The sequence below is a fragment of the Tenrec ecaudatus genome, chromosome 10 (genome assembly GCF_050624435.1).
Source record: "Tenrec ecaudatus isolate mTenEca1 chromosome 10, mTenEca1.hap1, whole genome shotgun sequence".
NCBI classification, from domain to species: Eukaryota; Metazoa; Chordata; class Mammalia; order Afrosoricida; family Tenrecidae; genus Tenrec; species Tenrec ecaudatus.
Window position 1 is genome coordinate 144,724,722 of NC_134539.1, and position 16,115 is coordinate 144,740,836.

Genomic DNA, 16,115 nt, shown 5'->3' on the forward strand with positions numbered 1-16,115 from the left:
CGTCTATCATGTGTATCCCTGTGTTTGGTCTGGTCCCTGTCATATTACCTGGTCCTCACCACAGGAATTTTTTAATACAGTAGCTTTTTCCCTATGCCCCTTTTGCATTTTTTTTTAAAGCTCACCTCGGCGGACTCATGTTGTACTTGTCCTTTTGTTCATCACATTTTTAAATGAATTTTTTTGTGGTAAAAATAAGTGCCTCTGCTGATTTTCGGGTTGGCGTATACTTGAGTATATATGGTAGTTCGTATTTTCTCACATTTTTACATTTCGTGTAAACATTCAGGATAAAAATTTTCCTAGGCAGAAATAAAAACAAAAAAATTTCCCAGGCCTTCTCTTGAGCTCATCTTGAAGAAAATTTGGAAAAGATGGTGGAAGAAATATGTAAAAGAAAAATATAGTTGGAAAGTAAAATCTGTGAAGTTTCATGAATATATTAATCCAATTCCCAGTCATATACTAACATTTATAATATAAACCTTTTCATTTATGCTTCTTGAAGCCACCTTGGTTACTGCTGTCCACCTGGACACAAGGATACCAACTCGGGAAGATACCATATCACATCTCTTATAGCATAATAAAACATTTATTTGAACCTCATATTAAGCCTAGGTATTCATATTTATAATAGTCCTTTACATTTTAAAACCTTTCTATGTTGTCTTTTGTAATATGTATTTAGTATTTTATTTATGTATTAAATTTTATTGGCATATAATTCACACCATACAATTCAACAGTTCACTCATTTTAAAAAGAGTTGTACAGTTATCACCACTATCAATTTTAAAACATTTTCTTTCTTGTACTCATTGCTACTAGCTCTTCTTCTCCCCTCAGTCTCTCCTGCCATACCCCCAACAAACCATTAATCCAGTTACTGTCTCTGTGTAGTTAGTAATATTTGATGATCCATTTTCAAAAATTTAGGAACAACAGGATACAAACCTAAATAAATATTGAATGTTTTATTCTCTAGTACTTAATCATTCAATTAGAAAATGAATGATCAACATTAAAATTATCCTTCTAATTTCCTTATATTTTCCATAATTCATAAGGCTCTTTAAAATTAGCCCATTAATTGTATTGTATTTGGAAAAGCATCTTGGAGGATCTGGTTTTCTCTAGATCTTTCTATGGATTGTCTGCTCTGTGCCTCAGATTTATGTTGAGTTGGCTTTTCTTAGTCATCCAGCACCCTTCCAGGGTGATACTTTGACCCCATAATTCAATTAATTTTAAAACTGTATATACAAACTATGCGTGTGCTTGGAATATTCCAAGAAATAGAAATCTTAAAACAAATTATGAGTTCAAATCCTTATAAAGACATGAATGTGGATTAGCACGCAGTTTGAGATTGACCTTGTTAATTTGCATTGATTAGCCATACTCAGCTGAGCGCTCTATGTATGTGCTACCACAATACTAGGCAACACCTATAGCTCAGACTTGTACTTCCGAGATCCTGTGATCTGGTAGAAAGATTGTACCTAAATCATAGCAAGATGATTATCGGATTTAAGGAGTTGGTGCAGGGGGAACGGTGGGGAGAATAATCAACATCACTTTTAGTTGCTGGTTTTCATTTCTGTAATCTCATTTACTGAATTTGTAAACTGATCTTTGAAATCTTTTCTGTAGGAAATTTTGGGAGCGGTTTATTGCCCTGTGCCATGAAAATAATAGCCTACATGGAATCACTTTTGAACAGATCAAGGCTCAATTAGAGGCTTTAGAACTAAAGAAGACGTATGTGTTGAATCCACTGGCCCCTGAATTTATCCCCCGGGCTCTGAGGCTGCAGCATTCAGGAAACACCAGCAAACAACAGCAGTCACCACCCAAGGTAAACCCTCTGTCAGAGAAATTGAAGACAGGGCAGACGGGCCAAAGGTTTATTGGGTTGCAAATTTCTTTTAAGGATTGCATTTGAAAGTTAGCCTTGGCGAAGCACAGTTTCTGCAAGGAACATGTTTGTATTTAGACACATAAGTGACAATACCTAAGTGTTTAAACCCCAAACTCATTGCTGTTGAGTTTGATCTCATCATAACAACTCTATGTAACAGAGTAGAGTAGCCTCCCAAGGCTCTAAGCTTCAAAAGAGCTGCTAGATCTTCCTCTTGCAGAGCAGCTGGCAGGTTTTGGAACCACCAGCTTTTCAGCTTGCAATCAAGTGCTGAACCACCAGGGCTTTGGCATCATGTTTTCAAAACAAAACAAAACAAAACAAACCTCATTGACATCAAGTCAAGTTCACAGGATTTCTGAGACTGTACATCTTCACTGGAGCAGAGAGCCTCATCTTCCTCCTGCAACATGGTGTTTCGCCATGTTTAATTGTAGTAATCCCTCTCAAAAAGTTTGTGAATACCTGAATTTCTCTAGTGTACTTTGTCTTGTGCCAGGACAAGATCAATTAACCCACAGACACGTTAATTCAAGTTAGTAAACCTTTCTTAGCCGGCGGTCATGGGGTGGCTAGAGCCTAATTGTCCCAAGACCCCGATTGCTTAAAGTGGGAGGCTTTTATACCATGGAATAAAGAAGGCATCAGGGGCAGGTGGCGTCACACTGTGTGGAGGAAAGGGGAGCTTGGATACAAAGGCAGGTGGTGGTATGGTATTGGGTGGGAACTGTAGGACCTTTCCAAAACAGCAGGGGGGTTAGACTCATCAGCAATTTCAAGAATAATTGGCAACTGCTCAGCACTTATAGAAAAGAGCAGTTACAAAAGGAATGTGCAGTAGTTGCAAAATGGCCATACTTCAATCAATACAAAATGGCTACACTCAGGCTAATTAATACAGTATGGTTACATTGTTAAAATGGCTACATCTACATTGACTACTACATCATGGTTACACTGGGGTCAATTGTGGTGGGTTACTACAGTACAGCACCCCAGTCCTCTCTACTCATAGAATGGTTTGGGCAAGATGTAAATCAGACAAAACCATTTTAAAGACTGTCACACTCAATAAAAGCATGCTCTTACAGCATATTATTCATAAGGAATCTTCTTATAATAAAAATATTGCTATCAAGAAAATAATTCTAATGATTTATAATGGGTCGGCAATGCCCATTCCCTTCAAATGGTATTTGACACAGTGAGAAAATGTTGCTGTCTTCTTGAAGATTATTTTAATTTGATTTTGACCTATGTTTGTTGTAAGACAAGGTGAGGCAGAGGAGGAGACCCGGGCCGTGTCTACTCTTAAAGCAGAGTTATTTTGGACAGAGAGCTGGCGGCAGACTTGCTAGTGTGCCTGAAAACGTGAAAGAAAGAATAGACAAAGGCTCAGTGTCTATGCATAGGTTTTAATGTTCTCAATAGTTGTCAGCATGGTATTATTTGGAGCTTCATTAAAAAATCATTTTATTGGGGGCTCATACAGTTCTTATCACAATCCATACATCCATCCATTGTCTCAAGCACATTTGTACATATGTTGCCATCATCATTCTCAAAACATTTTCTTTCTACTTGAGCCCTTGGTGGATCTTCATTTTTAAATGTAAAACCTAATGTAGGTGAAATAGCCAGTGGTTTTATATTTAACTTTTTTTTTTAAGCTGAATAGATATTGGACTAAGAAGAAAACTGCTGTCTGGGTTAATACAGTTCATATTCTTCATTAAATTAAAAAGAACCTATTGTGTAATACTGCTGTAGTGATCTGCATTCTTAGAGATTAGGTATTAGATAAAGGGAGATACCAAATTCGAGGGGCCTCAGGAGCAGACTGTCTCTGCTGATGACCCCTTTTGGCCTCACTCTTTACCCATCTTCAGAATGAGTGGTCCTGATTCTGCTGGTGGGGGGGGGCGGCCGGCGGCCGGAGGGACCGTCTTTGGAAGCTTTGTCGTCCTGTGCTCACACTGTGAAAACTATTCAGGGGATCAATACTAGTCAGAAGTGAGTGCTCTGAAAAGAACAGGACATCGTTTTATAGACTTCCATCATCAATTGTGTCTCAGCACTTATGCCTGCCTGCTGCTGCCGGAGTCTAGGCTTGCTGCTTGTCAGGCAACACTGTGGGGCTGGTCATCTCGGGACCAAATGAGGACACTCGGAAGACATTCGTTGAGGGAATAAGGATGCATGCATGAATGAAGGAAGACATTATCTGAATGAATAAATGGTGTAATACAGTCCTCAAAAAATTGATATCCTGAAGTATAAAAATATTTCCCTTAAAGAACATTCTGCCAAAGTTAGACACACTTCTGAGATTCGTTAGTAAAATTTTGGAGTTATTTTTAGGGGATTCCCCTTGTATAGAGTTAGCACTAGTTTAAAAACCAAAACCAAACCCACTTTCATCAAGTCAGTTCAGACTTGTAGTGACCTTATGTATGGTTTTCAAGATTGCAGATCTTTACAGGAGCAGAGTGGCTGGTCGTGAGCGTGAACCAGCCACCTTTCCCTTAGCAGATCAGTATGTATCTCACAGTACTGCCAGTTCTTGGAGCCCTGCTTTGCAGGCTCCCAAACACTGTATTTTATATAGGTCAAAATACATGCTAAGTCAACATATACTAAAGGATGAATGGCATCCTGTTTCGAGCTGTGCAAAGTGTTGGTTACATCTTGTAGGCATGACACTACCTTTTGAAAGGATAGACTCCAAGCACATGGCACTCTTAACTGCTAACACATGTTGCTTGGCATGCTTCTGACATTATTGTGTAAGGCTACCCTCAACTTGGTTACTTCCTATAGTTTCCCATTGCTGCTATAAAAAAAATGAACGCAACCCCAGTGGCTTGCAACAATACAAATATATTCTAGCCTAGGTCTATAGATCAGAAAGGAGTCTTGGTGGTGCAGTGCGTTAAGTGTTGGACTGCTCACTGCAAGTCGAGCAGTTCAAAACCAAGAACCACTCCTTGGGAGAAAGAGGAGGCTTTCTCCCCCTGTAAATACTTAGTCTCAGAAACGCACAGAGGCAGTTGTGTTCCGTCTGTTGGGTTTCCAAGAGTCAGTATCTAATCCGTGGCAGTGAGTTTGGTTTGAGCAATGGTTGGATTGGCTGTTTTCTTTGCTCTGTGTTTCACAAAGGTGAGGTCAAGGTGTTAGCTGACTTAACCTGGAGACTCTGGAAAGACTCTCCTTCCGCACCCGCGTACTTACTTGGCAGGATCTAGTGCCTTCAGGTTGTAGTTCCAAAGTTCCCGGTTCTTTGTTGGTTGGTATGTGGGCATCATCCTCAGTTCCTAGAGGACTCAACTCCAGTCTGCACAGTTCAGAGTTCGCATCAGCTCTGCATGGAGTCTCTCTGGCTTTCCCTTTCAATGAATCTCGTCATTCTCCCCCCATCTCTCTGAGTCTCGCCTGGGCGATCCCTCCTTTCTTGAGGGCTCACGTGGATTTACTGGGTCTACTAAGATCCACACCTGCACTTACATCTGCAGAATCTCTGTTGTTACGGGTGGAACAGGATCACAGGGTAGAGGTTCAGGTTGCTAAGACGTGGAGTCAGCTTGATAGCACTATTTTTTTGTTGTTGGTTTCTGAGATGAGGTCATGAGTATTGGGGAGTGGTGGGGGCATTCTGCCTCCCCGGCTCTTTGTGAGTCAATCGCTGTGCTTTCTCCACTTGGTTAAGAACTGCCCTGGTTGGTGGGTGGTTAGCAGGTGGCTGATACATTTGGAGGTGGCGACATCTGACTGGTTTATCTTGTGGAACTGTCAGTGTGTCTGCACAAGCTGCTCCTGTCACTTGTGCTCTGTTCTCCTCACCGACGTAGGCCATTCTCGTTGACTTTATCCTGCCAGTGTGCCTTACCTTTCTGTGCCTCGGAAGGGTCCCGTAGTGATTCTTTCTGCCTGTTGTTTCTCTTCTCAAGAGCAGCTGTTCTTAACTGCTCTTACTTCACCCTTAACCAGCTAACCTCAGTCCCCCGGTGTTCAGTCCGGATCCGAATATGGAAAGTCGCGAGCAAATGAAGTCTCTAAATAAGTCGGCTCTGTGTTTTGCGTTGGTCGAGAGGAGCTTTTCTTCCTGCCTTGGATATTCACCCCTCTGTGGGCTCCAGCTGAGTGTCTGAGGGGAAGCCGCAGAGTGTGCTGCTGCTTCGCTCAGGGTGGGTTGCAGGTAGCCAGAGGACAGAAAAAGAAATGTTTTCCATGTCCAGGAGTGTCGGATGTCTTGGGAGGAAAGGAAAAAGAAGGAACTTGAAAATGTAAGCACAATGCAGTTTTTTTTTTACTTTGTCTCCAGATTTCTAGTTACTTTAAAAAATGGGAATGCAAAATGTGATTTCCTCACAGAATTATCATGTCCTCACTGCATAAAGGAATATTTATCTTTAAACACGCAGGGCATTTTAAGTTTATCATGAGCTCTGCAACCTGAAAATATGATTAACTGCTAAGTTTTCATTTTGCGGGGGATAGGACAACCTTTTAAAAACTCTTTTGTGTCACTTTTGTCTATCTCACCATCCATGGAGCTGTTCCTCCTAGCAGCCGGTGGTCGCTCATCGGTACCTGGGTGTGCACAGGTGTGCACCCTCTCAGGCCTCCAAGTCCTGCAGTGTATTCCAGTGTCATGAGTAGTGTTTAGTTGGATTCTGTACATAGCTATCACATATATGGATTTAAACATGCTTCTAGACTTCATAAGTACCGCTCATAGCCCGGGGTTCTGTTGCGCTGAGTTGGACTGCTAGCTGCAAGGTCAACAGTTGGAACCTCCCACGGGAGAAAGGAGAGGCTTTCTGCTCCTGCACAAATGTACAGGGAGCTGCACAGATGTTTAGGGAGTCAGTTCGACCCAGGCCTAGAGTCACCATGAGTCAGAATCAACAGTGTCAGTGGGTTCAGGTTCTTGAGCCTTTTTGTTGTGGCTGTTGTTGTTTTAAGTGATTGGCTCTGTGGTAACCCTTGGCTCTCCCCTCTCAGAATAGGAAGCAGCCTTGCAGAGCTGGTTGCTCGGTGTAAAAGAAGGCACTTAGCCTCCAGGAGAGGAGGTGACTTGGCTTGTCCAAGGTTGCATAGCCAGTAAATGGTGAAGCTGGGTTCACACTGAGATCTGCCCATGTCTAGTCAGTCCTTGTCCGTGGACTTCCTCCCAGGGAGAAATGTCTTTCTTCCCCTGCAGGAGATCTGGCTCATGGTGGTTGATAAGAGTTATCTGCTCTGGTGAAAAGATACCTTCTCAGGAACTCACAGGGGCTAGTTCTAGCCCGTCCTGTAGGGTTCCTATGGGTTGGCATTGACTCGATGACAGGGAGGTTTTTGTTTTGGTAGAATTGTGTTGCATAATCAGGCAGCTGTTGTTTGTAAGGTAAAGAGGCGTTCATATCTGGTGGCCTCACCATCATTGGTGTCATCTATTTGTACTCCACTGCACACTTTAAGAAGATGAATACAGCGTACACCACTCTGATCTTCCCTGCAGTGAGCAACTGAGAAGCAGTAGGAATGCACTTGTGGGCATTCTCTAAGTCCTTGTGCAAAAAGAAGTTAAATATGAAGAATTTACAATAAAATATTTTTCCTTTTATTGGAAACGTAATATGTATTAATGTAAGGTGCCTGATATCCTGCTTTTGGTGGAACAATTCCGATTTTAAACAATTTTTCCTGTGTCCCGCGACGTTTTAAAAAAGACCTGATTTTTGGAAAGAAGGCACGACAAGCTAGGGTGTACGGTTTTTGGCTGCCATGTGGCTATTGCGCCAGGATATGAATTTTATCGATGGTGTCCCGCTGGTGTCCCGTTTTACTGTTAAAATCTGGTCACCTTATTAATGCTGTCAATTTTAGGGGCGCAAACCTACCAGTAATAATAGACAAACATAAATACGTCATACACACACACACACACAAAGTGGTACCCCCCCAAAACAGAAAAAAGCTCTGCTGAGAAGAGCTTTTGTAGTACGCATTTTTCCTATGAGGCGAGCATCGAGCAGCTTGCTCTGAGTTAGCGCACCCAGCAGCCTGGGAAGGTTCTCTCTGGTCACAGTGAATGTTTTTCATAAATGCAGTTCCGCTCAAACCTTGTGTTTTGTGGTGGCCGATTTAAGAACACAGCATGCGGCTGTGAAATTTTGTTTCCTGCTTGGAAAAAACGCCACTGAATCTGTTGTGATGTTGAAGGCACCTTAGAAGGACAGCGCTATGGGAAAAACTGCAGGCGTCAGAGTGATTTTCTCATTTCATAAGGCGTGAAATATCAGTTGATGACAAACTTCGTTCTGGATGTCCATCAGTCCGTAAACTTCCCAAATGGAGGAAAATGTCGACTTATAATGCATTTGGAGTTCGTTCCACCAGTTTAGGCTGTTAATCAAGCTTTCTATTTAGAGGTTCTGAAAAGAATTCATAATGGTTTGCGACCGAAAAAAAGGGCCTGCTTTGTGGCAGACTAGGGACTGGTTTTGTCACCATGACAGTGTACCTGCTCACGCAGCCATCTCATCTCGATGCACCATGTGGGGCATAAAGGCCAGCAGGCCTCTTTGGGCACCTTACTCACCTGACAACTTCTTCTTGTCTCTGCAAATGAAGAGGGACCGGAAAGAACAGTGATTTGAGTAGAAAAGGTGAAGAAAAAAACAAAGGAGGTGCTGTCGGCCATCCAAACTGATGAGTTTGGAAAATGTTTCCAAGAATGGAATCACAGATGACAAATGTATTAAGAATAATGGAGAGTACTTTGATGGTGATACAGTTTTATATTTTTAAAATTTAAATACATAGCTTTGAAAAATCTCCAGTTTGAAGGGGTACCCCCTCATATATATATTCTTTTACACATAATTTTTTTATTAAAAGATTATTTTATTGGGGTCTCTTATAGCTTTTATAACAATTCATACATCAATTGTTTCACACATATTTGTACTTACGTTGCCATCATTATTTTCTAAACATTTACTTTGCTATTTGAGCTCATGATAGCAGCTCCTCTTTTTTCCCTCCCCTACCCCACTTCCATAATCCCTTGATAAATTATAAATTGTTTTTATTTTCATATCTTACAAAACTGTCTCCTTTCCCCCATGGTTCCAGTTGTTTGTCCCCCTCGGGGGGAGTTTACACATAATTTTTATACCTTATTTTCACCTGAAAAATATGCCCTAGATATCTTTATATGTCAATAAATATATTTGGGGCACCTTCAAAAACTTCATGGAAAAATGGAATCCCATTATTTTTTAATTTCATTTTTCCCACAATTTTTTGAAGCACTCCATATAAAAATGTTACCCTTTTTTAATGCCAAATTTGTATTTAAAATGTAACATTCCTGCCCGGCTATCAAAAGATATAGTGTCTGGGGTCTTAAAGGTTTGAAAGTAAACAAGGGGCCGTCTAGCTCAGAAGCAACAAAGCTCACATGGAAGAAGCACCCCAGCCTGTGCAATCACGAGGTGTTGAAAGGGTCAGGTATCAGGCATCATCAGAACAAAAAAATCATATCATGGTGAGTGAAGGTGGTAGTGCTGAGTGGAGACCCAAAGCCCATTTTTAGGCCACTGGACATCCCCTTACAGAAGGGTCTTGGGACAGAGACAAGCCAGTCAGGGTGTGATGTAGCAACAATGAAACATACAACTTTCCTCTAGTTCCTAAATGCTTCCTCCTCCCCCACCATCATGATCCCAAGTCTACCTGACAAATCTGCCTAGACCAGAGGATGTACACTGGTACAGATAGGAACAGGAAATACAGGGAATCCAGGACAGATGACCCCTTCAGGACCAGTGATGGTGAGTGGTGATACTGGGAGGGTCGAGGGAGGGTGGGTTTGAAAGGGGGAACCGATTACAAGGATCTACATGTGACCTCCTACCTGGGGGACAGACAACAGAAAAGTGGGCGAAGGGAGATGCCGGGCAGTGTAAGATATGACAAAATAATTTATCAATTATCAAGGGTTCATGAGGGAGCAGGAAGGGAGGGGGAAAAGGAGCTGATGCCAGGGGCTTAGGTGGAGAGCAAATGTTTTGAGAATGATGAGGGCAATGAATGTACAAATGTGCTTAACACGATGTATGCATGGATGGTGATAAAAGTTGTATGAGCCCCTAATAAAATGATTATTAAAAAAAAAAGTCACCTTCCTATTGCCATTGCTGGTGAGATGTTTCCAGCCTGCTAGGTCTTCACGAAGTAGAGTCTGTATAAACGAACACTTACGTCAAGCAAGGGAGCATTGCCAGCTCTCCCAAAGTCTTCCACGACCCTTTCGTGACCACATCGATTCTTCCCTCCTAGTACAGGGGAACTATTTATAGGGCGGTACCTCATTTTAAACTTTATGTAAATGGAATCATAGGCATGTGTACTTTTGTGCTTGATTTTCTATTTAACTTTTTATTGTAAATTGGATGAAGGTTCACGGGGCAGTTAATCAGTTTTACATCCAACAATTATTATGCATTTTATTTCATCTCATTAATTGTGAGCCCTGTTTCGATTCCTCTTTCTTAACCCTTCTGAATTCTGTCCTGGGGTAAATGCTATCCCTTTCCAAAGAGTTCATCTTTTGTTAGAAGTAAGGAAGGTGAGGCTCTGTCTCCCATACTTTGGACTTGTTATCTGGAGGGACCTATCGCAGGGAAGGACATCATGCTTTGTAGAGTAGAAGGTGGTGACCGAGGAAGCCTCACTGAGATGATTGCTAACAGTGGTTGCAACTGTGGGCTCCACTAGAACAGCAGCTGGGAGGCTGGTGCAAGCCCAGGCAGTGTTGGTTCTGTTCCACGTCCGATTGCTGGCAGTCAGAACCAACTCCAGAGCACCCGACAGCAGGGAACACCGAGAGAGGCTCCCTAAGAGCTATATTGACAGTGAGCCTGCAACAGCGGGTCCAGGCATAGTCGCAGTGGTGCCGATGGCGCAGGACCAGGCTTGTTTATCCTGCGTGCGGTCCCCAGGGGGCTGTGAATCGGAACTGATTCGACCAGCACAGTCAGTCACTATCTTCTATTGTTTATTTGTAAGTTTTCCATTGTTAATGTTATGATGACTATCCAACCTGTAATAGAGTTGTGTCCAAATCCATGATTATTCCACTAAATCCATGAGGATTTATTAAATAATTTGCCTATTTCTTGACATTGTTAATATTTTAAAACCAACATTTTAAAGCCAAGTCTCTTTCTAGAAAATATTTATATTCTCTCAAGCTGATGATGGTTTTACCTCTTTTTCTCTTCACGGAGTTTATACTCTTAAGATAAAATGAATCATTGTCCAGCTGTTGAAAATCCCAAATCACATTGCATTTGTGGTGTCAAAGTTGTCATTCTTGAGAATTAAAGACCCTGGAAAAACTTTAATTTGTTTATGAATTTTAAAAAACTTAGAATGAACATGTAAAGGAATAGAATTTAGGTTTGAATCGTATTAATCGTGTGTTTTCTTTTAGCAAGAAAATTCATTTTTAAAAAAAGAAATTTTAAATAGCCTTAACATGAAATTGAGAAACTCTGAGGCTCATGTGATTTGTAACTTGAGTTGAGCAAGACTTACTGTTTAAAAAGAAAGGGACTCAAAGTAGTCTAGTTAGTGGTAACTCAAGATAGATTCACAGTCTCAAACGCTTAATTGCTGTTGTGTACATTAAATTTACATATGATTAGGGAAGTAGTTATTGTTCTCTAAGATTAAACATGCTGAAGTCTATAAATATACATATCAATGTTTTGTTTTTGTTTTTTCTTTAAAGGGGAAAGCCCTCCACCATACTCAGAATGATCATTTTCAGAATGATGGCCTTGGTAAGTGGAAAAATAGACCCTATGAAAATTTGCCTATGAAAGTGGCCCCCAAATCACCAAAGAGTTGCAGAAGAGATTGGGGAGAGAGTCACAAACACACAGACAGACACCTTCAACTTCACTTAATTAACTTTAATTAACTGTGCCCACCTGTCTGGTCCTGTGAATGAAAAGGGTGGTTTGATAGGTTTTGCTGCAAACCCAGAGGGTTTGAGGAGGAACAGCGAGGCCTCTTTTCAGCCTGGGTTCTCGGGAAACATTTCTATCCTGTCCATGGTACGCACACAGAATTTAAGACTGTGTATTGTCAAGGTCTTCAGTGTTGAAGAATTATGCTTCTAAAAGCATGTGTTCAGCCATTTTGGCTGTGTCACAACCACAAGTCACAGCTGCATTCTGAAGAACCGTGCAGGCTTTCCCTGATTCAGAAGAACCTTCGCTGTGTGTGGATGTGTGGTCATGGTTCTCTTTACTGAGGAACAAATCTCAGACAGCTTTTCAGTGATGCTAGTTTATATTAAGAACATAAAATAAAACAAAAACCTTTTGTATATCCAAGCTAATTTTAGAAGAGCACTGTAAAATGGTTATGTTTTTACTCTGCTGCACTGATCATTTCTTTGTTGATGAGGCATGTTATGGCAAACCTGGGGAACATAATTTGCTGGTAGATAATTCAGATTCTCTTTATATAGGTGAAAATGTACAGCGATTGAGTGCATCTCTTTTCTGTTTGTTTTTCAGTTCAGCCCAACCCTTCTGTTCTTATTGGCAATCCTATTAGAGCATATACTCCTCCACCCCCTCTCGGACCTCACCCAAATCTGGGGAAGTCGCCAAGCCCCGTTCAAAGAATAGACCCTCACACTGGGACAAGTATTCTTTATGTACCTGCTGTCTACGGAGGGAACGTAGTCATGTCGGTGCCTTTACCTGTAAGTGGATGTTCGAAGTAGATTAGGCTTCCCTTGAACTGCAGTGAGTGGTTATCTATGATCTCAAATTGTGTCCTATGTGCCTTTTTTTTTTTAAGTTTTTTTCAGTGTCCAGACCGTTTCAAAGCAACTCTTCTTTATATTCTTCATGTTTTGAGTTGACCAAAAATTGTGAATTGTTGCTTTTAATTTATTTTGTTAGACCAATCCTGGGGAAACCTGTCAATTGGATGGTTTGGTTTCCGAAGACTTTTTGTTCTGTTGGGAAAGTCGGGCTAAACGTTGACACTGCTAAAAGATTGCTCTCGTGTTTTATGAGGGGTATTTTATACTGGTACAAATCAGCAATTCCTCCTAAGAAATACAGCCCATTGGAGGAGACAAAAGAGGCTTGGATTAGTCTAATTCTCAAGGATCTAAATTTATCTGAGAAATTCCTTGCCCTGTGAAATCTTCCTGCTACTTAAAAACACATGAGTCAATCCTTCCTTCCTTAAGAGGATAGCTTTTAGAGGCTCCCATCTAGTAAAGAGAAATCCATGTTTTGTTAGTTCTCCTTCTTTACAGTTTAAAAGTACTTGATAATCTTGTTAACTTGCTGATCTACTAAAACAATTCCAGACTCAGGAATTTTTGCTTAGAAAACGTTTCTTTCCTTTGGGGCGGCGACTTTAATTTTAGTCAGTAATGACCGTTGCCGAGGACGTTTGGCACCCTGCGTACACCTCACAATGGGAATTGGCTTCACTGCAGGCATGTCTCAGCCGAGCTGGGGATGACAGTTCACGCTCAACACCAGCCAATGAGAATGATGTCCAGGGTGAAGTCTGTAATGCTCCCCCGCATCCCCCCCTTTGGGCTCTAGTCTAGATGTTAGCTGAGTTATTTCTCCCCAGACAGCTGGGTAATGTTATACATCATCTGCTTTAAATAGTAACTCCCTCGGGACGCAGATTTCACTTACGAGGTCAAGAGGCTTGCTTTGCTTTGCTTTGCTTTTTAAAAACAAATCCTTTTATTGGGGCCCTTGACAGCTCTTATAACAATCCATTATATCAGACACACTTGTACATACGTTGCCACGCTCATTTTCAAACCCTTTTCTTTCTACTCGAGCCTTTGGTATCTGTCCCAGAGAGGCCTTCATTATGTAGAATTTCTGAGAGTTTGCATCCAGCAGTTCCAGAAGCTCAGACCATTTAGTCATTTGTATTAATTACAGAGATTAACTAGCCACCCTCCCTTAGGCATGCTTTCTGTTTCTGTGGTGTAAGATCGAGTTGGATTAACACAAACCTGGATTAATATGATCACCTGTTAGAATTTCACGCACTATAAGTGATTGTTCACATTTCCCCCCACCCCCTGCCCCCTGTAAAGTCAGTATGCCTCTTTTCTGAGAGGAAAAAATACTTCTTAAAGTATGCTTAAAAATGTTCTGTTCTCTTTTTGTTCTAGTAAACTTACACAGTTATGATTTTAAAATGTATTTTATGGGCAAACCCGTGATAGCTATACTTTCATCTTGAGGGGAAATAATTCAAGACCTAACTAACACGGATTAATGCCTCAAGGAGTAATTACCCATCTTAAGTCTTTAAATTCATTCTAACTTCACCAGTGGTTGCATTTTCCATATTCTCTGAAGTCAGGCAATTCAGGGAGCTATTTTAGCATAGTAAAGATAACATAGTACTCCTGCTAGGGTCAACTGTGTAGTTAAAATTTTGATAAAATTTACATCTGTGTATCTGTTTGCTTTGAGAGTACTTTGTCCTCTAAAATGTATGTATTATAGCTCTGTTTTTAATAACCTAGGTACCATGGACAGGATACCAGGGTAGGTTTGCAGTTGATCCTCGAATCATTACACACCAGGCAGCCATGGCCTATAATATGAACCTATTACAGACGCATGGACGAGGGTCACCTATACCTTACGGCCTTGGCCATCACCCACCTGTCAGTCTAGGGCAACCCCAAAATCAGCATCAGGAGAAGGAGCAACAGGAGCCAAATCGCAATGGTGAGTTGCTTTGCTCTGTACAAATATCAAGTTCCTTTGACAGTATGATTATTAACTTTTTCTTAGGTAATTAAACTCTATGGGAGAGAATCTGATATAAGAGCTATAGGTTCTTGCTACAAAAGATTTGCCTAGAATTCCAGAGGGTCCCTCAAGTTAGTTATGAAACCTTACCATTTAGGATTGGTATCCCTCATCTCTTTTAAAGGTATTAAATTTTAGCATTCAGAATGCTTTAAGTAGCAATCATTTAAAATGAAGACAAAAAAATTCTATTCTGTTAAACATTTTTGCTGGCCCAAAGTATTTTTGTCGTGCATTAGGCATTAATGTACTAAGAAGATAATTGGTTTATTTTATATGTAAATCTTGACCACTTAGCTACTGAATTATAAATACGACGAAATGGCCCACTGCACTTTTTAAGTCATGTTAGTTGGGGTATCGTTTACATGCAGTCAGACTCCTTCTGTAAATGTATGGTTTTCATGAATTTTGACAAATACACGGAGTGTAACTCCCATCACAGTCCAGATAGAGAACATTTGCATCATCTCGAAAAGCTTCCTTCAGCTCCTTTGCAGTCAGTTTCCTTTTCTAGCAATCACCTTAGACTCTGATTTCTGTCTCTGTCCTCTACAATATCAGATAAATGGATTCGTAAACTATTTAGCATTTTGTGTTTGACCTTTTCTACTTAGGTTGGTATGTTTTCGATTCATCTCTGCTGCTGCTTGTCTTTGTTGCTTTGCTTTTCTTGCTGCATGGTCCTCTGTTGTGGGGATTTACCTCGATGCCTTTCGTCTTCAGTGGAATGGGCGTGGTAATAGTTTCACAAGTTTTGCTCTTAAGTTCTTGAAAAAAAGTATTACCTCCAAATATAATCGATATTTTTCTTTTTTCCCTTTAGCAGCTTTGCTTTATGAATCTTGAAATTGTATTATTAACTAACTAGGATTTCTCTATCTTTTTGTGAGGATGGCATAATCCGGGGATGATGTTTTATATAGGGTTACACCCCATTTATTATTGTGGAAGGTGTTCTTTTTCCCTTGTCACGCTCTTTACTCTGAGACCCACTTTGCTTGATATCAATGTAGCCACTTGAGCTTTCGTTGGACTAATGTTAGCAAGATATTTTTTCCTGTCTTTTTATGTTTTACCTATTTGTATCTTTTTAATTATATGTTTCTTTTAGGCAGTATATAGGTGTGACTTCTATTACCTAATATGTAAATGTGTACCTTTTAATTGCCTTATTTAAGCCATTTATATTTAATAAAAAATTTAATTTAGTTGGGTTTGAATTGTTCTTGTGCTGCTTGTATTTGATTTGTTCATTCCCCTTATTTTATGGTTCCATCTTGTCATCTTTGTTGACTTGTTAACTT

General features: G+C 40.6%; 1 protein-coding gene across 6 annotated transcripts in view; it reads left to right on the plus strand.

Moving 5' to 3' along the window:
• The window catches only part of HELZ (helicase with zinc finger), a 172,386-nt gene that overhangs the window by 125,256 nt on the left and 31,015 nt on the right, over positions 1 to 16,115 (plus strand). For all 6 annotated transcript variants that reach the window (XM_075562115.1, XM_075562113.1, XM_075562112.1 and 3 more), the window contains 4 exons: positions 1,657 to 1,861; positions 11,712 to 11,763; positions 12,508 to 12,698; positions 14,517 to 14,724. In XM_075562115.1, the coding sequence (XP_075418230.1) occupies positions 1,657 to 1,861; positions 11,712 to 11,763; positions 12,508 to 12,698; positions 14,517 to 14,724 (656 nt within the window). The remainder of the gene's footprint in view (positions 1 to 1,656; positions 1,862 to 11,711; positions 11,764 to 12,507; positions 12,699 to 14,516; positions 14,725 to 16,115) is intronic.